At 38.0% G+C, this 20,090-nt stretch overlaps 3 protein-coding genes across 4 annotated transcripts; 2 read left to right on the top strand and 1 right to left on the bottom strand.

Annotated features, from left to right (window-relative positions):
- The first annotated feature begins 413 nt into the window (after positions 1 to 413).
- On the top strand, positions 414 to 4,449 carry LOC130941325 (phosphoinositide phospholipase C 2-like). The gene is made up of 9 exons (XM_057869790.1): positions 414 to 896; positions 1,415 to 1,611; positions 1,735 to 1,870; positions 1,945 to 2,211; positions 2,306 to 2,538; positions 2,773 to 2,890; positions 3,171 to 3,323; positions 3,420 to 3,506; positions 3,976 to 4,449. The coding sequence occupies exons 1-9, from the start codon at positions 591 to 593 to the stop codon at positions 4,267 to 4,269; spliced, it is 1,791 nt and encodes a 596-aa protein (XP_057725773.1). The 5' UTR covers positions 414 to 590; the 3' UTR covers positions 4,270 to 4,449.
- A 1,139-nt stretch (positions 4,450 to 5,588) lies between these two features.
- On the bottom strand, positions 5,589 to 7,695 carry LOC130941685 (sm-like protein LSM6A). Of its 2 annotated transcripts, none has more exons than XM_057870253.1 (4): positions 7,539 to 7,695; positions 7,297 to 7,439; positions 5,929 to 6,042; positions 5,589 to 5,826 (listed from the first exon to the last, which is right to left on the bottom strand). In XM_057870253.1, exons 2-4 carry the CDS (start codon positions 7,427 to 7,429, stop codon positions 5,780 to 5,782), a joined length of 294 nt encoding a protein of 97 aa, XP_057726236.1. In that variant the 5' UTR covers positions 7,430 to 7,439; positions 7,539 to 7,695; the 3' UTR covers positions 5,589 to 5,779. The 2 variants fall into 2 exon arrangements, with proteins under 2 accessions (XP_057726236.1, XP_057726237.1); XM_057870254.1 differs by having other exon boundaries at positions 7,297 to 7,451; positions 7,539 to 7,681.
- A 524-nt stretch (positions 7,696 to 8,219) lies between these two features.
- On the top strand, positions 8,220 to 9,447 carry LOC130939414 (protein MAIN-LIKE 1-like). The gene is made up of 3 exons (XM_057867520.1): positions 8,220 to 8,300; positions 8,726 to 9,004; positions 9,046 to 9,447. Exons 1-3 carry the CDS (start codon positions 8,220 to 8,222, stop codon positions 9,445 to 9,447), a joined length of 762 nt encoding a protein of 253 aa, XP_057723503.1.
- The last annotated feature ends 10,643 nt before the right edge of the window (positions 9,448 to 20,090 follow it).

The raw sequence follows: 20,090 nt of genomic DNA, 5'->3' as shown, positions 1-20,090 counted from the left end.
CACCATTTTACTAAAATTATTAACTCATAATATTTTTCTTTAATTTTTTTATTTGGTAGATAAATCAGTCGGCCACATTATATTGTTCTTTAAATGAAACTATACGAGAATTTTAGAATTTGTTAAAAATTTTAAAATTTTGTACTAAATAAGATTTGTCTAAAAATTATTAACATTTTTAATAATAACAAAATATATTTATATTAAATATATATTAAAATTAATTATTAATATAAAATATATATTAAAATATAAAATTTATATTTAAAATAAATTAAATAATTTATATATTTATACGTAAATATATCGTAATTAATTTTAATATATAAATAATATTTTTTAACAAAAAAATAACACATGAATCCCCATGTGTAAAAAATAAGACATGTGATGAATGTTAATGCAGAGAGAGAGTAAAGTTTGTTGGCACTCACTCACAACATAACTCACTCACCCAACACCCTTCTTCTTCTTCTTCTTCTTCTTCTTACCATCATTTATTAACAATCTTAACAAGCTCAACCATTTCTTTCTCTCTCTCTCTCTCAAGAAGAAGAAGAAGAAGGAGAGGAGAATTTAGAATTCCGAATATGTCATCTAAACAGACGTACAGCGTGTGCTTCTGCTGCCGGCGGCGTTTCAAGCTTGCGGCGGCGGAGGCACCGCCGGAGATCAAGTCTCTGTTCGGAAAATACTCAGACGACAACGAGCTCATGACAGCTTCGCACCTTCAGAAGTTCATGGTTGAGGTTCAGTGCCAACAAAACGCCACTGAAGAAGAAGCTCAAGCCATCATCGATAGCCTCAAGCATTTCCACCGAAAGGGTCTCAATCTCGATGCTTTCTTCAAATATCTCTTCAGTGACTCCAACCTTCCCTTGCTTCCTTCTCTTGGAGTAATTCTTCTTTCATTCTTTTGGCTGTTTCTGTTTTTGGACTATTCTAGGTCAATCGTTGAAGTCAACGAGCTTGGATTATCCATTCTTTGCTTTCCAATTGGGGAGTATTGCTCTTGTTAGATTGGATTTTACATTTTAGTTATAGTCTTTGTTTTCGTATACACTTGAGTCTTTGTACATATATGATCTTTTGATGTTTCCTAAAGTTTGGTCTGTTACTTGAAAATTTGGTAATTTTCTTAGTGTAACTGTTGTTTTGACTTTTATGGAAAGTGAGAGAGATTAGTGTATTTTAGCTCAATTTATAGTAACTTGGATTTGGTGCAAATTCTATGATTTTGGTCAATTATTTACCTGTTAGGATTGGCAATAAAAGGTGAGAATCTGTCTTTGTTAGAATAAGGCATTGTTGTTGGATATGGTTCACCATGTTGTATTGTTTCATGTATATTTATAGGAATTTTCTTGTTCTGACTATGCTTCTTTGTGCAATTGTTTTGTTCCTTCTACTGCAGGTTCACCATGACATGAATTTACCCTTGTCCCATTATTTCATATATACCGGACATAATTCCTATCTAACTGGGAATCAACTTAGCAGTGACTGCAGTGATATCCCCATCATAAAGGCACTGGAGAGAGGTGTAAGGGTCATTGAATTAGACATTTGGCCTAATGCATCGAAGGATAATATCGATGTTCTTCACGGAAGGTTGAAAATTTTCTCTTTAAGAACAAGCATAGATAAATTATCAGGATACCATATCAATGTATTGCTGTTCTACTGAAAATTTTGAATATAGTTTGTTCACATCAATATCTATTCTTAATATAGGACATTGACTACTCCGGTTGAGCTTATCAGATGTTTGAATTCTATCAAAGAACATGCCTTTGTTGCATCAGAGTATCCAGTTGTAATAACATTGGAAGACCACCTTACTCCGGATCTTCAGGCTAAAGTAGCCAAGGTTAGTTACTTAGAGTTTTATCAGAATTCAAAGTGCTTACATTCTTATAGTTGACGACTTTCTCCAAATTTTAGATGGTAGCTCAAACATTTGGGGAAATACTATTTTCTCCTGGATCAGAAGCCTTGAAGGAATTCCCTTCTCCTGAATCACTTAAAAGGAGGATCATTATATCAACCAAACCGCCTAAAGAGTACCTTGAGGCAAAGGACAAAGTCGATGATCCACAGCAGGAAAAAGCTTCAGGGGACAATCCAAAGCATCGAAAGGTTTCAGGCGATGATGAAGCTTGGGGGAAGGAAGTCCCAAGCTTGAAAGGTGGAACTATTGCTGATTACAAGGTTTGACACTACACAAATGATGTACATATATTGCCCCTGCATTTAATTTTGTAAGGGAGACTTGTCAATGGATTTATGGTCGTGGCATATTTAGGACAATGAGGATGAAGAAAATTTTGATGGCGAGGAAGATCTCGACGAAGGTGATAAGTCATCACACCACAACGAAGCTTCAGAATATAGACGTTTAATTGCCATTCATGCTGGGAAGCCGAAAGGTGGCATAACTGAGTGCCTCAAAGTGGATCCTGAAAAAGTGACACGTCTAAGTTTAAGTGAGCAACAACTTGAAAAGGCTGCTATGACTTATGGAAAAGAAATTGTCAGGTATCAGTTAAATGTTTTGACTTTTAACTATAATTCTTCATTTTTATGTAGATGTAGTCAAATTTGAATTTATATATACTGCTTAACTACTTCTTTAGTTCTGTTCAACTTTTCTTTTCTCCTTGTTGCTTGTTCAATTGTTGTTTGAATAAAATTTATGTCTCTGTTGTGCGTACAAATGAAAAAGAGAGGTTTTTTTCTTAAAAAAGATTTGTCATTGTCGATTTACTATAGGTTTACGCAGCGGAATATATTAAGGGTGTATCCAAAAGGTACTCGCATCGATTCATCAAATTATAACCCATTAATTGGATGGATGCATGGGGCTCAAATGGTTGCATTTAACATGCAGGTTTCTATTTCTTTCTCTTCTCCTTCTTCATCTCATGCTGGTCCACTCTATTTATATTTTCCATACTTTAAGGAACTTAACCATTGCTATGTATTTTAATTCTGGGACGGGTCCATTAGTTCGTTGTTCTACTTAGAGGTGCATGGTGATATAGATATAACTTTCCAGCTTCAAACAAATTTACACTAAACATATGATGTAACATCTAGCAAAGTGATTTGAAATATCGGATCATGTTCGAAATATGAATCAGTTTTCATTGTGGATGGTTTCATAACAGGGATACGGTAGATCTCTTTGGTTGATGTATGGAATGTTCAAAGCCAATGGAGGGTGTGGTTATGTTAAAAAACCAGATTTTCTGTTAAAGAATGGTCCAAATGGTGAGATATTTGATCCTAAAGCGAAGTTACCTGTGAAGACTACTTTGAAGGTAAGGCGCATTTTGTCTATCAAGTATCAGTTGCCGCCTCCAAGAGTCAAAGCTTAGTGCTAACAAGAAGGTAATGCTTTTGTTATTGTAATTCAGGTGACTGTTTATATGGGAGAAGGATGGTATTATGATTTCGAGCATACACACTTTGATCAATACTCACCTCCAGATTTTTACACAAGAGTAAGTTAAGATGATCTATTAGATCACTCCTCATATTCAATCTCTAAACTTGGGGAGTCCTTAAATAGCAACAACTTTCCATATCTAGAAAGGAAACTTTTTTTATTTATGTAGCAGCAACTGATTAAGTGTTAATGTAAAGGAGTTTTAAACTAACAATGTCTAAGTTAAACTCTTGAACAGTACATGTCAATGCACTTTCATATTCTTACACTTGCATATTCACTAATTCTCTTACACGGTTGATATAATATAAAGAAGATGAAAACTCATGTGCAGTTGTCTTCATGTGAAGATGATAGATTAGAACCGCTAGATGACAATTTAGTCAAATATGTCAAATCATCCTCATTTTTTACTATTATTTTCACATTAAGGCATCTTCATGTGAGTGTTATCTATGAAGAAACTAAACTATTTGTTCACTGAGTTCATTGATAAGCTGTTCATTTTTGCTCATTTGATTCAGGTGGGGATTGCTGGAGTCCCTGATGATACCGTCATGAGAAGAACTAAGGCGATAGAGGATAACTGGGTGCCTTCTTGGAACGAAACTTTCGAGTTCCCATTAACTGTTCCGGAACTTGCACTGCTTCGAATTGAGGTTCACGAGTATGATATGTCTGAGAAGGATGACTTTGGTGGCCAATCATGCCTACCTGTTTGGGAGCTAAGAAGCGGCATTCGAGCCGTTCCACTGTATAGCCGCAAGGGAGACAAATACAACACTGTGAAGCTTCTTATGCGCTTTGAATTTTATTGATTTTGTGGATCCTTCTTGCCTACATTGTGTATAGCCATCAAAATATGTTCAGGTAAGAGTTTGTATGTAGCAGTTGAATGGTGTTGTGAATAATGCCTTTGAGAAATGAGGTATGTTGGTGTGTTATGTCCTGAACAGTGCAAGTTTCTACGTAATAAGAAATTGTGATTTGATGGGAAATACTATAATTCCTGTGGCCTAAATTCTATGAAGCAAGGAAAGTTAGTTAAATTGTGTTCATCATTACTCACACTGATCCACACAACACAAGTATCTTCAGGGGCAGAGCTAGGATAAAATTTAGGGAGGGGCCAAAGTTTAATTTTTTAATATAGAAGGACTAAAATTAAAATTTTAAGGAGGCTAAATCAAAATTTATATATAATTTATAAGAAAAAGTTAAAATTTAGGGGGACCACTTCCCCCTTTTTGTATGAGTAGCTCCACCCCTGAGTATCTTCCTAATCTAATTATATTTTCTAAAAAAAAAAATTAAAAGTTTTTAGATACACCTTCATACATCTAAATCAAATGACGTGTTGGTATGTCTACTTTTATGTTAGACAAAAGAAAAATAATGAAAAGCACAATATATAGTAAATCTGTAATCATGCAAGTGCATTATTTACATCAAAATTTAGCGTTTTAAGAACACTAGGTCAAAAGACAATAATTTTGCTTTTAAAATTTTTAATGTATTTAACGAATTGAAAATGGAAAAATATTTTGAACTTGATCAATTTGTATTTATGAAATCTAGTCACCAAAATTTGTTTTCATGAAATCTATATTTCTAGCCTTTTGTCAGATGCGCCAACTCTTCTTGGCTTATTTCGCTTAAATATATATAAATTATTTAACGTATATATTTAAAGACATTTAAAAATATCATAAAAAATATTTTATTAAAAGTTGTTTAAAAAATATTTTTTTTATATATTTTCCACAAATTGAATGTATTGAAACTATTTTTATTATTATCTTTTTAAAATATACATTTAAGTCACAGAATAGCTAAAGCTAACTCCATATTTATATTAAGATAATTTGTCCATTCACTTGTGACCCATTCTTTACACAGCTACCAACTCTTGTGCTTTACCTTTTCATTTTATTTTAATACGACTTGTTCTTAATTATAATTTTGAAAATTAAAAATATCTGAACAGAACTCTTCTTTATCATATTATTTTACATGTACTTGCAATAAATAAATTTCAAAGGTCGTATTAGATATTACCATTCCCTCCCCCAAAAAAGGATCATATACCATTTTCGAATTCCAATTTTGAAGAAACATTGATAAAGAAATTGCAAACTAAGCTTCAACATCTTTCAACATATTTGGACATATTGCATTGAAATACATTTAAACATGATTTTTAATATTAAATCATGATTTGAACAGAAGTTAAAATCCATACTTCTATATAGTTCTGCTGAAAAACTATAACTGAACAAAGAAAGTGTATTCCAAAATCAAAACGTTTTTGGAATCCTGCTGCTCTTGCTAAGCTCCTTCTGCTAGAGTCCTCTTTGAAGTACTAATATACAGAACTGCATCAGGGAAAATTCACAGCAATTTCAATTATTTTTACAATCATATATCAATCATATTATGGATAATTATGATTCAATAACATCATACTTCAAGCATACCATTATTCCCTCGAATGAAGGCGTCGCCATATTTGTTCTTCAGTTGGCCATTGACATACTCCTCTGTCTGTTCCATTGCAATATTCATATAGCCATCTAGACAAGCCAAGATACCTGCAAAAATAACCACAACGAGTCAATTTAATTCGTCTCCGTACACAAGCATAGAATGAATTCATGAATCATGATAGTAACGTTCAACTGCTCTAATCTAACATTGGGAGTTTTGTAAATATTGCAAACTATGATCTTTCAAGTATTCTACGTGTAAACAATCTCACTGTAAACATGATATATAATAGAGTGCAATGATATGGTTTGATCCATATAGCCGACCCCACCTAGTGGGATGTTGTTGTATGATCTTCAAGTATTAATCTTCATAGAGTAAAAATGTAAAATTTGTGGGGGAGAAATTCAATGACTTGAACCAACTGTTCATAAATAATGTAAACCAACATATAGTCTACATCAAAAGAGACTCTTAGTATTAGATATATCTAATATCTATATCGAGAAGCAGGTACTACCTAGTTTATGCTGAGTGCTCATATGCTACCCAGGAATCTAATATAAGGTCGGCCTAGAAACCAACACATGAATCTCCACCAGATGAAAAACAACTTCCATTTGTCCTATCAACATGAGTTTCAATTACTAGTGATCCACATACGATTCTCTGTCTTGGGAAAACTCATTTTCCATGTGTTGTGAAGACTCCCAACATTCCTTTCTATTTGTCACTGTAAATCCGGTGCATCTTTGGATTGCTCTAAACGTATTTAGATGTGTTGATTCAAAGATGTACCAAATTTTCACGGTGACTAATAACAATTGTACAGAGTGAGTACCATGATCAGTTGATATCCCTTTACGATTATGCTCTTAAATTATACTTATAAAGTTCATTTCACAAAGAGCGAGTGCGAAATGAATCAATTGGTTCACTTTATTAATGAAACTATAACCTCGAGTTATACACATGCCGACCAAATAACCGCCTAACTAACAAATCCAGTTCAATAATAAACTAACTCCACCAAAGCTTTATCTAACTAAACATCCAAGCTTAAAGATGAAACTATGCAAGTATACACACTAAGAGATACCACAAACAAACCACAAGTGGAAAGAGGAAACTAATTTCAACATGATAATTACACTGTTTCCTGGAATCTAGCCAGGACCTTCATGGCAAATTAATAAATGTAAATAAATTTTACAGATACATTTTAGATGCATTGTCACGTTAACAAAAAGAACTCAACCGTGTATTCAACGTGGAATTTTTAACTAATAGAAAGCGAATTTCTAAGGAAATTGCAGTTAGGGTTATAATATAGAGAAAATGAAATTGAGATTACGAACCACGATAATCAACGCCGGAATTGAGCTTAACGACAACGGGGCGGCCGCGAATGGATTTGAGGAAATCGGCAGGGGTTTTAGTGGTTCCTGATGATCCTTTCTCCTTCTCTTTTTCTTTCTCTACTCCACTCATCTTCTATCTTCTGCACACGGCTCTTTAATTCAAATCAAATGAAACGAAAAGAAAGGGAGTATCTCTCACGAAAATAAAATGAATAAAGGGATAAGAAGTGGGGACTTACAAATACTGCGCCGTCAGGTATACAGAGTGGGGAGACGGTGGTCGTCGGAGCGGCTACCGCGGAGGGAGAAAGAAGGCTGAGAGTGAGAGTGAGAGTGCTGTGAACGAGCCAACTGATTTGAAAAATTGTAAGAAACCCTAACACGAACAATTCTCTCTCTTAAAAAAAAAAGTAGGTTTTTTTTGTTTAATTAGTTATTTTTTAAAAAAATATCTTAAACATTTAATTTTATTTTTAACGTTTTTAATTTATATTAAAATTATTTTCGTACTATTTTAGTTTTATCATCAATATTTTAAATAGAGTTAATATCTAAAAATAATTTTAATATAAATTAAAATTTTAAAAATAAAATTAAATATTAAAAATATTTAAAAAATTCACAAATATTAATGGAAAAAAATGCTTTACCTTTTATTTATCTCCCACAATTATCATTTCATTTCCTATATGTCACTAACTTTTTGTCCGAATTTTTTATTTAAATAAATAAAATAAATATAATAATTACTAAAATAAATAATTTAAAAATATTTACCGATTTAAATGTAAACGAGATAAAGTCTGTTCGCGCTTATAAATAGAAGTCGTTTACAACGGTAGTCTAGTTCCATTTTGACTGAGTCAACATCTTTTCTCCATTTTTGTCGCTTTCTTACCCTATTTTAGACTGATACAGTGATGGCGTGCCAGGCAGGAAACGACGGAGACATTAACAGGCTGAACGACACATCGCATTACGCCGGGGTGGCTGACTTTGAAGTTAGTTGCGTTCTGTTTGTTTAATCTAAGTATGTGGCCATTGTTAGGGTAGTCCTAAATTGACAAGAACGTAGTTAAATAGTTTAGTGGTAGGTCTCTAAAAGGATTTAGAACTCTATTTGCTTGTGCAAGGTTGTTATGACTTAATTATTGGTTTGGAACTTTTTTTCCTAGTGCTAGGTTGTTAGTATGTATAACGTTCTAATTATGAAAGATATCCTGGCATATATAATTTAGAGATGTGTAGGCTAGAAACATGGAAGTATGTTATTAATTAGAAGTAATTGTAAGTTAGATAGAAATATTTGCTTTGTATCACATGTTAAGCTGATCTAAACACAAAAAATAAAAAAGTAAGAATTCAATAATGTGCATAAATTTATGATCATCTCTTTATAAGGCTGAATTTTTATTTTATTGTTCAGAGGTCTCGCCTTGTACTGCCCCGACGAGTGAGCCATACCCTTCCTCTACCGAATGCCATCATCCCGTATCTGGCTGAGGCTGGATTCGGCGACACGGTGCCACTCAGGGACTTCACTTTTGATAATTCCCTGATTTCGGCACTCGTGGAGCGATGGCGTCCAAAGACGCACACGTTTCATCTCCCGTGGGCTGAGGTCACTATCACCCTGCAGGACGCGGCGTACCACCTAGGCCTACGCTCACACGACAACCCCGTTGGGGGTGCCTCCGTGACTTTGGTAGGTGGTATGGCATGGAGACGTGGGCTATGGTGGAGCAGCTATTTGGTGCCAGGCCTCCAATGGCGGCACAGCAGGTTGCGCAGAGGAAGGAGTCTTTCACACTGAAGCTGGTGTGGTTGCGGGATCGTGTCTGCCAGATGCCCCCAACCGACGATTCGGAGACCTTCCGACAATACACCAGGTGCTATATTATGTTACTGATCGGAGGGTATCTGATGACAGATAAGTTCAACAACCTGGTGCACATAGCCACATACGTTGGCTACCGCTTCTCTAGGACTTCGGGGAGTGTAGGGTGTTATCCTGGGGCTCGGTTGTGCTGGCCTGGACGTCCAATCACTCTGTTCGGCGGCACAGCAGGGCGTCACGGACATCGCCGAATACACTTCACTGTTGATGAGCTGGATTTATCAGAGATTTCTTCAGTGGTGTCCACCTGATAAAGGAATCTACCAGTATCCACTGGCTGTGAGGTAACTAATGTTTATTTTTCTATTTGCATTAAATATTATTGTCAATTCATATGGTTTGTTACTTAGCCAGTATGCGACACCCCCTCCCACGATGATGGTATATACCTGACCTCGTCCCAGCCTCAGGTGACCCCATTGACAGATCCACATTATTAGCCTCAGCCTCGTTTACATCAGTATGTCACAGCTCTACAGTCTGGAGAGCTCCAGCCATATCATGCTCAGCTTCAGCAGGATCCGACTGCCCCGGTCGGAGATCCTCGATCTTCTCGACCTCAGCGCCAGGCTCAGCCTCCGCCATGTGGCACCGGGCACAGGCGCCACTACCAGGATCCCCACCACCGATGATGATTGCGTATCTGGATTGGAGCTGTTTTTATTGTATTCTACTTTAGTTGGATTGAGGTTATGTATGTACTTTTATATTTTAGTTGGATTGTACTTTAGTTGGATTGTAGTTATGTATATTGTTATTTATGATGGTGTGCTTTCTTATGAGTATTTCTGTATACCTTACTGTCATAGTGTAGAAAATACAACCCTATCATAAAGTACAACTAAATCATAAAATATTGCAATCGAAGTTAAAATATTACACCTCCAAAATTACTAGAACAAAGAATATCACACTACGAAAAAAAAACAACACATGCCAACTATAGTAAATCTAGAAGCATTGTACGACCTAGGCATCTCCCGTGGGCTGATTAGGACATCCCTTTCTTGAATGACCGACTTGCCTATAGAGGCCATACCGCTTCTCATGTCACTCGATCTCATCCATATTATTCTGGAACCTGGTGGACACGGGCCTTCTAGTCGCCTTCCGACGCATGACTGGATTAGGACGCAACATCGTCCTATTCAACTTCGCCCACAACGACTCGTCAGGGATAGGGGAAAACTCCATCTCATACACCTTGAACACAGCTTCCTGTTTGTACACTAGATGCACATATGGGACCCACTCAATGCTAGCGGTGGCGCACCCGGCTAGTGTGTGGCGGCACAGATAGTGGAGAGATTGAAATAAGCCACAATCACACGTACCGTATGATAGCCAAACATGGAAGGAACCTCCCTCCCATCCCTCGAACGGCTCTAGCTCTTCCACAACAAATACAGAGGCCTGCCTATCATAATGAGTGACACGCATCTTTGGTATCCCTTCTCTGTTGTTCTCAATGGCGGCCAAGAGTCTCTACGAGAAGCGACATCTAGCTACCAGCTGTGACTGCGCCTCCCTACCATTCATCACAAATAACTTCTGCAATCTTTCATACGTGATGCATACAATGGCAGAAATCAGAAAGTATCGGGTCCCCTTCAACATTGCATTGATGCACTCGGACAGATTTGTGGTCATGTGACTAAACCGCTGCCCGCTGTCGCAATGTTGTAGCTAAATCTCCTTCCTGAAATGACCTGCCCAGTCCACCATCGACGGGGAGACTCATCTCAAGGCATCCATGTACCACTCGTACCCAGCCTTACTTAGACTATAAGCAGCGTTAATGAGGTATCTCATGCCCTCGGTTGACTTGAACTGAGTCATGAAATTCGCAGCCATGTGTCTGATGCAGTAAGCATGGAAGGCTCTTGGGGGATGCCAGCCACTATCATCGGAGCTTAACGCGGCCTTGATGGCCTGAGATCTGTCGGAGATAACTAGCAGGCCCTCTTGTGAGGTGACGTAGAATCTCAGATTAGTAAGAAAGAACGACCATGACTCAATGCTTTCGGACACCACAATGACAAAAGCAATAGGCAAGATGTTGCTATTCCCATCTTGCGCCACCGCAATAAGCAACACTCCACTGTACCTACCATACAGATGCGTGCCGTCTACAGATACAAAGGGCTTGCAATGCTTGAAGGCCTCGACACATGATGGGAAAGCCCAAAATACCTTGTCGAACATACTGCAGTCGGCAAGTTTTCAAAATGACGCTTTTTGAGCAAAAATGAAGAAAACTACAAACTCGTTAACTCGGTCCTAGACTCACGAGTTTGTCCGAGTTTGACTGAGTCTAGCCGAGTTTACTCAGGATAGAGTCTATGCCCGAGTCAACTCGTACGAGTTTACGAGTTAACTCGAGAGTTTGACAACATTGGTAGTCGCGTACCAAGAGGTGTCCATCGTAGAACGGTTTGACGCGTAGATCACAAATGGTACCAGGAAAATAGCTCTGCAGTGCCTGAAGCAGCTTCGGCACCTTATTGTACAACTCTTTTTAATCACCGTATATTTGTGCGATTGTCTTCTGCTTGTCCATCCACACATTTCTGTAGGATAATTTGAAGTGATAGCTTGCCTAGATCGCACCTTGCAAAACCAAAATGCTCACAGAAGGGTTGGACTGAATCAACGGTAAGATGACCTTGCAGATCAGACTGCTGTCTAACTGATGATGGTCTTGAGACATGGTGGGTGCTAGACAACTGTGCACTCTACCAACCCTCCGTACCACCCTGAACTCAACAAAATAGTATTGCTTTAGCCATGTCCCAAATCTACTTAATATATCGTACAGAAGTACTGAAAAGCACAAGTAAAGTTGAGCTTACCAGTATCCGAGATTCTACCGAAGGGCCACACGAAGGCTCGATTGACACCCATTCTCAGCTTGATGGCACTGCACATGGTACTTTAACTGATCCGATTCAATCACCCAGTACTTCACACTCCTGTGAATACTGTAGTTCTTCAAACCCTGAAGCACTGCCTCTCGGCTTCTAAACCTGTGGCCGACCCAAAACTCTACACCACCGTCTAGGTTGTAATCTTCTTCACCAGTGTCAGAAAATGGAGTCCTCTCATATATGGTGTCCAGATCCAGATTGTGATAGTGAGATGGCACTGCCGATAGCGCCAGAATTGGGTGAGGTGAAGGTAGGACATGGCACGCTACAATCTGGACAGGTGTCTCCAGAACACACTCATCCTCATCCCCACCATCGGACGAGTCGCTGTCCGTACTATCCGCCACGTAATCCTCATCCGACTCCTCCTCGCCCTCGTCTACCTCATCCACTGGAATGGCGACATGAATGGGCGATGGTGCGAGAGGTCGGTCGTCCTGTACATAGGTCGAGTGTACGGAACTCCCACCTGTAAACCCCGGTTAAATTAGTAGATAATTAGTCAATAAATTAGTTTTTAATAAGGAAGATTAGAAATGCAAATATTATATCAAATTAGGATAGAGGTCATCAAAACGAAAATTTTGACACTAATTTCGAAGAAAACGATCCAAGATTGGACCGAACGGACCGAGCCGGTTGAACTGGGCCCAAATAAGACCCATGGGCCCAACCGGCCCTACATTTAATTTAAGTAAGCTGAGCCCTTCTCCTCCCCAATTCATTAGAAGATACGCTGAATGAACGTAAACAGGGGAGGAAAGGAAGGAAAAATTCCCGAACCCTTATGGTGAAATTCTGACTCCCGTAACTTCTCCGTCCGAGCTCCGATCGCCACACCATTTACGGCCACGTGATCATCGCGTCAAGCTCTACGTTTCTACTGGAATAATTTTATAGGTAACTCATTCTTTTATTCTCAGCCTCTTCTTCCCCAATTTTTGGGAAATTAACTGGAGGTATTGAATTTCTTTGTTCTTTGATGTTTTAGGATTCAATTAGCTTGAGGAAAACGTTCACTCTTGCTTATGTGAAGCTTGGGTAAGGTGAGGATACGATAATTTTATTTTAATTTCATTGAATTTGAGTTTTGAGTATTAAATTAGACATATATGTGTTATGAATGTGTATTAGGTTGAAAATAAATAATTGGAGCTTGAAATTGTGGACGTTGGAATTTTTGGTGGAGGCTGGGCTTAGTATTTTATTGGGTTTGGAGCTGTGTTTATTGTGAGAGAATTGATTTGGTCGCTACGTGAGAATCGGCCAAGGTATGGTTTAGGTTTCTTGCATTTAATATATAATGTTCTATGAAAACTTAGGCTAGATGACCATGGGATAAGTTGGATTGAATGGGTATATTTAATACTTAGTATCCTGTTGATGAACATGGTTAGTTTGGTGCTTGTTGATTAACTGGTGATTTGGTGAATTATTGATTTGAGGTATAACTATTGTGGAGGTTGTTGTGATAATGAGGTATTTTGTGTTTAAAGCCTAGGATTTGTGAACTATGATCCTTAGTTGAATTTTGGTTGTTGGATTTAAATATTGTATGAGTATAATTGTTGATCTGAGATAGATTTATTATGATGACTGTTATGATTATGAGGAAGGGTATGTTGAATTGAAAAGAATGCAGGTTTGGACCCGAAAAGGGTGGTAAAGTCCGAATTTTAGAGGAGATGTTGCCGAAATTTTATAAAAATTAGAGATTTGTTTATATGATTATTTAAAAAGATTTAGATTCAAAGGTTATATGGTTTGATTTTGAGTTATTAAGAAAATGAGCATGTTTTAGAAAAGAATGAATTATGTTTTGAATTGGAAGTATTGATGGACGAAATGGGAGGTGTGATAATGAAGGATAAGGATTGAATATGATTGATGTATGATGATGAATGAGATGCGATTGAGAATGATGTGGACGTTGATGAATTATAATTGAATTATTTATATGGCTTATGTATTTGAATGATATGAGATACGAGATTCCCTGGATAAAGTATCATGACTTGCCACTGATACGTAAAAATTAAGATTTACGTGTAACCGGCAAGTATACCGGGTCGTATCAAGTAATAAGACTCACTAGGAGTGAGGTCGATCCCACGAGAATTGGTAGATCAAGCAACTTTAGTTAAATGGAAAGTTTAGTCAAGCAGACACAATTTTGATTTTATGAGTAATGTGACTTTTGAACATAGTTGCAGGAATTTAAATGGCAATTAAGAGCAAGAATATAGAAATAAACTGAAAGTAAATAGCTGAAACTTAAATTGCAAGAAACTTAAATGACATCAAAGATAAATGGCAAGGAATTAAAGTGCTGAATTCTAAAGAACATAAGAGTAAATGACAAGAATTAAAGGAACAAAATGTAAATGACAAGAATAGTAAATTGACAGAATGTAGAAGGGAATTGGGTTGTGGGAAATCAAACAACTAGAAGCAACAGAGATAAGAATTGATGGTAGAGAGGATCATTAGGGATCAGAGATGCTAATGTTCATGAATTGATGTTAGTCAAATCCTTCTCAATCATGTGCTTAGATCCATGGCAAGTGGGTAATTGGATCCCAATCTCTTGGTGATTCAATTTCTCTCAACATAGCCAAATGCCACTCTCGTGATCTATTTGTTCATGAGAAGAGATGAAGCTTAATTCTAATCCAGCCACACAATTCCCATAATCTCAACCAAGGAGAGTTACATCTCACATACTAACCAAGGTGTATTGATTAAGGAAATCATGAGAGGATGAACTCTAAACTGAAGTATGTGGCTCATTCCTCAAATTCACCACATAATTCATATAGATTAACCCCTCTCTCGATGGTGGTTGAATCTTTGAAGATCAAGAGTTCCCTCTTTAGATCAACCACTAGAATTGAGGAGGAAAAGATGAATTCACCAATTCATTCCAACAAGCAGAGCTCCTCCCCCTAATGAAAGTGGGGTTTAGTGAGTCATTGCTCCAATTTCAACAACAATTGCCATAAACCAAAATTAAAAAAAATGTAAAAGAAATATGAAGATGAAGAAGGAAATGCTTAAAGCTTCAGAAATTGAAGAAGAAGAGTTCTCGGGTATACTCCCGGAAGTACCAAAAGAGTTCAAAAATAAAAGTCTAAGAGTCTAAAATTCTAAGTGTCAAAAAGTAAAAGTGAAAAGTGTAAAAGTCCCCTACAAGTACATCAATCTCTTCTATTTATACTACTCTAAAACTCCTTCAGAGATCTTCAATTTGGGACTAGCAATGTGGGCTTTCTCATTGTTCAATTCTTGGCTCAATTGATGAAGTTTTTGGCCTTTGTGAGGAATAGATGGAGTAGAGCAAGTTGGCAACAATTCTGGCCCATTGAGGGGCGTTGTTGGCAATAACTCCAGGCATAATGCACATTGGCAACGTGCATGGCATTTTCCTGGGAGTGAGTTTTGAGACTTGGGCGTTGCTAGCCCAAGTTGTTGCTAACAACGTGCTACTCCTCTTCTTGGCTCTATTTTCATGCTAAATGTAGCCCAGAATTTGAGTGTCAATCCTCTGTTTCAATATGGACTATCATACATCATCGGAAAGCTCTTGATGTCTTCTTTCTATTGCCACTAGAATCACCTCATTTGGACTTTCCTAGCTCAAGTTATGCTTCCTCAAAGAAGGTAAGGTAAAGCTGCCAAGTTGTTGCCAAAAACGCACCTTCAATCCCAAGTTGGCAACGTGCCCGTGCTTTACTCTCCCAAGGCAGGGACTTGGGGCTGGCGTTGTTGCAAAACACGCCCCCTATCTAGCACGTTGGCAACGTGCTCGTGCCACACTCCAAGGCTAATCTCTAGCCTTCTTGAATTTCACTTCATGTTCTTGTTTTTAGGGCCTAAAGATGACTCTGGTTTGGCTTCAATTTTGTGCTCCACCATAGACTATTATATATGGTTGGAAAGCTCTGAATGTCAGCTTTCCAATGCAACTGGAATCACTCAATTTGGATCTCTGTAGCTCAAGATATCTTCCATTGAAGAGGACATGGTCAGGCTGCCTTGTTGGAGTTGTTGTGAATAACGCCCATACAATCCAAGTTAGCAACGTGCATCACAATTTCCTCACCATCCTGGCGTTGTTGCCAAACACGCCAATGCTTTCTTGAGTTGGCAACGTGCTCGAGCCTCCTTTCCTAGCTCCAGGCATTGCTTCCCACGTTGCCAGTGAACACGCCCATAGAAGCTGGCGTTGGCAACGTGCTCGAGCCTTCTTCAAGGCTCTAAAACTTGCTTCCCACGTTGGCAACGTGAATGGTGCATGTCCCTGGCGTTGGCAACATGCATGGCAAGGCTTGTGGGCGTTGGCAACTTGGTTGGTGCTCCTCTCTTCATTTTGGGCGTTGGCAACTTGGTTGGGCGTTGCCAACTTGGTGAGCAATCCAGAAACAATACTTTCCATGTTTGAGGCTCTAAATGAAGCCAACATTTGAACCTTCAAATGAACTTCAATTTCATATTGTGATATATGGTTGAAAAGCTCTTGATGTCTACTTTCCAATGCCACTGATTTCACCTCAATTGGAGTTTTCTAGCTCAAGATACACGTTCTTGAAGAGAGCATCCTCAAGCTGCCTGGGCGTTGTTGCCCAAGTTGTTGGCAAACACGCCAGCAACAACGCCAGGCTCTTCTTCAACTTGGCTTGGGCGTTGCCAACTTGGTGTTGGCGTTGGCAACGTGCTACTCTTTCCCTGGTGGCTTCCCCTGATGGCTCCTGGCGTTGCCAACTTGCTGCTCAAGTTGGCAACTTGCAATGCTTCATTTCCTTGCTCTTGGGGCTTGAGTTTCCCTCTGATTTGAGCTTCCATTCCTCGCCACATTATGGACTATTATATATCGTTGGAAAGCTCTTGATGTCAGCTTCTCAACGCAATTGGAATCATGCCAATTGGATCCTTGTGGTTCAAGATATTCATCCTTGAAGAGGGGGAGGTCAAGCTGCCAACTCTGCTGGACACACACTAGCAAGTTGCCAACTTGATTTCCAAGTTGCCAACTTGCTTGTTCTTCCTTTCTCCAATATTTTCTTGCTCCATTGTCTTCTTGCTTCATCACCTAACATAAACCAAAGAACTTTCCTCAAAGTTTTGCCATCTTATGCAATAATTTTCAAGGGAATCATTCACATCAACTTGTATATAAACTCCTTGATTTATTTGCATGAATTATGCCAAATTTCACTTAATTCTTGGTTCATGGATGCATGGAGGAAAACTCACAAAATTTCTCATTTATTTCAAAGAAAGTGAATGAACCTAAGCTAAAACTAACTAAACTAACTAGTTAAAATGGCAAATATGCGAATGCATCACAACACCAAACTTAAACCTTGCTTGTCCTCAAGCAAGAAAAGAATCATGCAATAGAGATTGACAATCCAAGGTTAGAAGAATAGCAAGTTAATGTTCATGGCAAGCTAGTTTTCTATGCATGCTACAATCACAAAAGAAATGTACATGATTGATGCTTCTATCTAGCTCACTTTATGAAATCTTTTTCTTATAATTCTTCCTTGAAACAAGCTTTTGATTTTTCTTATTAGCTTCTCCTTTTGGGTGCTTTGCCCCATGAGTTAATAACAAAGCTACGATTCTAAATGCTTTGTTTTCAAGTATTACCACTTGATACATAAGCACCACAAGCATTTAATTAGAGGACTTCATTAGGCTCATTTTTTATTTTCTTTTCTTGACTCTCTAATCATTGATGCTCAGAACCTTGAGCTTTGAGGGAGTGCTTTTGCACTTGAGCCTAGCCTTGACTTCTAAGTGTTTTGTTTTCAAGCATTTTACTTGATACATAAACACCACAAGTACTTAACAATGGAATTGTCATTGGTACTCAGAGCCTTCAACTTTCTCATTCTTTCCCTTTTTCTTTTCTTTGCCTCTTTTTTTTTCAAGGTTTTCATGATTTCAAAAGATTTCACAAAATGTCCTAGATGAAAACTTCAATTAAATCAAATCTAATGTACTTGAGCAACAATCAATCATACTAGCCTTCCAATACTTGTATGCACATGCCAAGTTCTTCTTTAATTCCTTGTTTGTTTATGATCATGATGCCTTTTTTTGCTTTTGAATTCACAAAACTCAAGTTGGTAGTCATAATGCCACAGCAACATATTGCAAATCAAAATTCAAGCTATGCTTATTCATACCACACATGCATATAAAGAAGGTAATAAGACAATCATGCAATTTAAAGTGCTGGAAACAAATGAGAGGAAAAAGAACTTTACAACCTTGTAATTTATCTTCTCTATTGTTGTCCTTCTCCTCCTTTTCTTTCCCTTCCCACACCAAACTTAGAATGATTGCTTGTCCTCAAGCAACAATTAGAACCATGGCTATGGGGCTAAGATAGATCATGAATGTCTTACACAATGAAACATTAGTAGCACATGTGTTTCAAGTAAGCAAAATTAAAGATAACAATTAAGGAAATAAAATCTAAATTAAAAGTAGCAATTGTTAAGTAATTTTTCTGATTGTTTGGAGCTAGTGACTAATCATGCAAAGGGTTAAAATGTGTCTTTAATGAAACTTTTTGGTGGAACACCAAACTTAGCACCTCACATTCACCTTTGAATTCTGTTGGTGTGTAACACCAAACTTAGCTCCTTGCAATGCAGATAAATATACTTAACTCTTTTATTGAATTAACTAAGAAAAAAAAAAAACTACCTTTGGTTGGGTTGCCTCCCAACAAGCGCTTTTTTTATCGTCATTAGCTTGACGGTTGTCCCTCTTTAGGGCGGATGATGATCATAGTGCCTTAATCCTTCCCCTCTCACCGTGAGCTTCCTTCCAGTATCATTCTTGATGATTTCCACATGTTCAAGTGAGAGGATTTTGTTCACTGTGTAGTATCCAGAAAAGTGTGGAGATGTCTCTATTGGTTGGTAAGTTAGCATCACTTTATCCCCTGGTGAGAAGTCTTCAGTGGGGATTTTCTTGTTTCTCCATCCTCTTGGCATTTTCTTCTTGGGACTCTCTTCTTTTCCAGGAGATAGTTCAGGTTTTGGGATCTCAATTTTTGGACTGTCCTTGCTATGAATCTTAACTGCTGACTTTGATTGCAGCTTCTCCTCTATTCTTTGAGCTTGTTGCAGCACCTCCACCTCTTCATTTTCTTTCCAGCATGAGCTTGGAAGTGCCTCATCAGGTGCCTCTTTCAAGTTTGGATCTATGGAATCAATCTTCATACACTCTTCCTCTTGGGTGGAGTCTTGCAAATTCTTGAAGACATGGAACACTATATGCTCATCATGCACCCTTAGCATTAATTCTCCTTTTTCGACATCTATCAATGCCCTAGCAGTGGCTAAAAAGGGCCTCCCTAGAATAATGGGAGTGTTGTCATCTTCCTCTATGTCTAGGATGACAAAGTCAACTGGGAGGAAAAATTTGTCCACCTTTACTAATACATTCTCTACAACCCCGAGTGCTTGCTGAATAGATTTATCCGCCATTTGAAGGGCTATCTTTGTAGGTTTCAATTCATGAATCTGAAGCTTCCTCATCAAAGATAAAGGCATCAGATTTATGCTTGCACCAAGATCACAAAATGCTCTCTCAATCATCATGTTGCCTATTGTGCAGGGGATGTGAAAGCTCCCTGGGTCTTTCATCTTCTTTGGCAACTTTTTCTGGATGATGGCACTACACTCCCTGGTCATCACAACCGTTTGTCCCTCTTTCAAGGATCTTTTCTTTGTTAACAATTCCTTCATGAACTTAGCATATAGGGGCATTTGTTCAAGCGCTTCAATGAAGGGGATGTTGATGTGTAGTGTCTTGAATATTTCCAAGAATTTGGAATATTGCTTCTCTTTGTTCTCTTCTTTAAACCTTTGAGGGTATGGGAGCATTGGTTGGTATGCTTTCACTGCCTCCTTCTTAGCTAATTTATCACTTTGTGTATAGGTTTC

Source organism: Arachis stenosperma, chromosome 7 (genome assembly GCF_014773155.1).
Source record: "Arachis stenosperma cultivar V10309 chromosome 7, arast.V10309.gnm1.PFL2, whole genome shotgun sequence".
In the NCBI taxonomy this organism is placed as follows: domain Eukaryota; kingdom Viridiplantae; phylum Streptophyta; class Magnoliopsida; order Fabales; family Fabaceae; genus Arachis; species Arachis stenosperma.
Note: the sequence above shows the minus strand (reverse complement) of the source record. Positions and strands in the feature narration are given on the sequence as shown.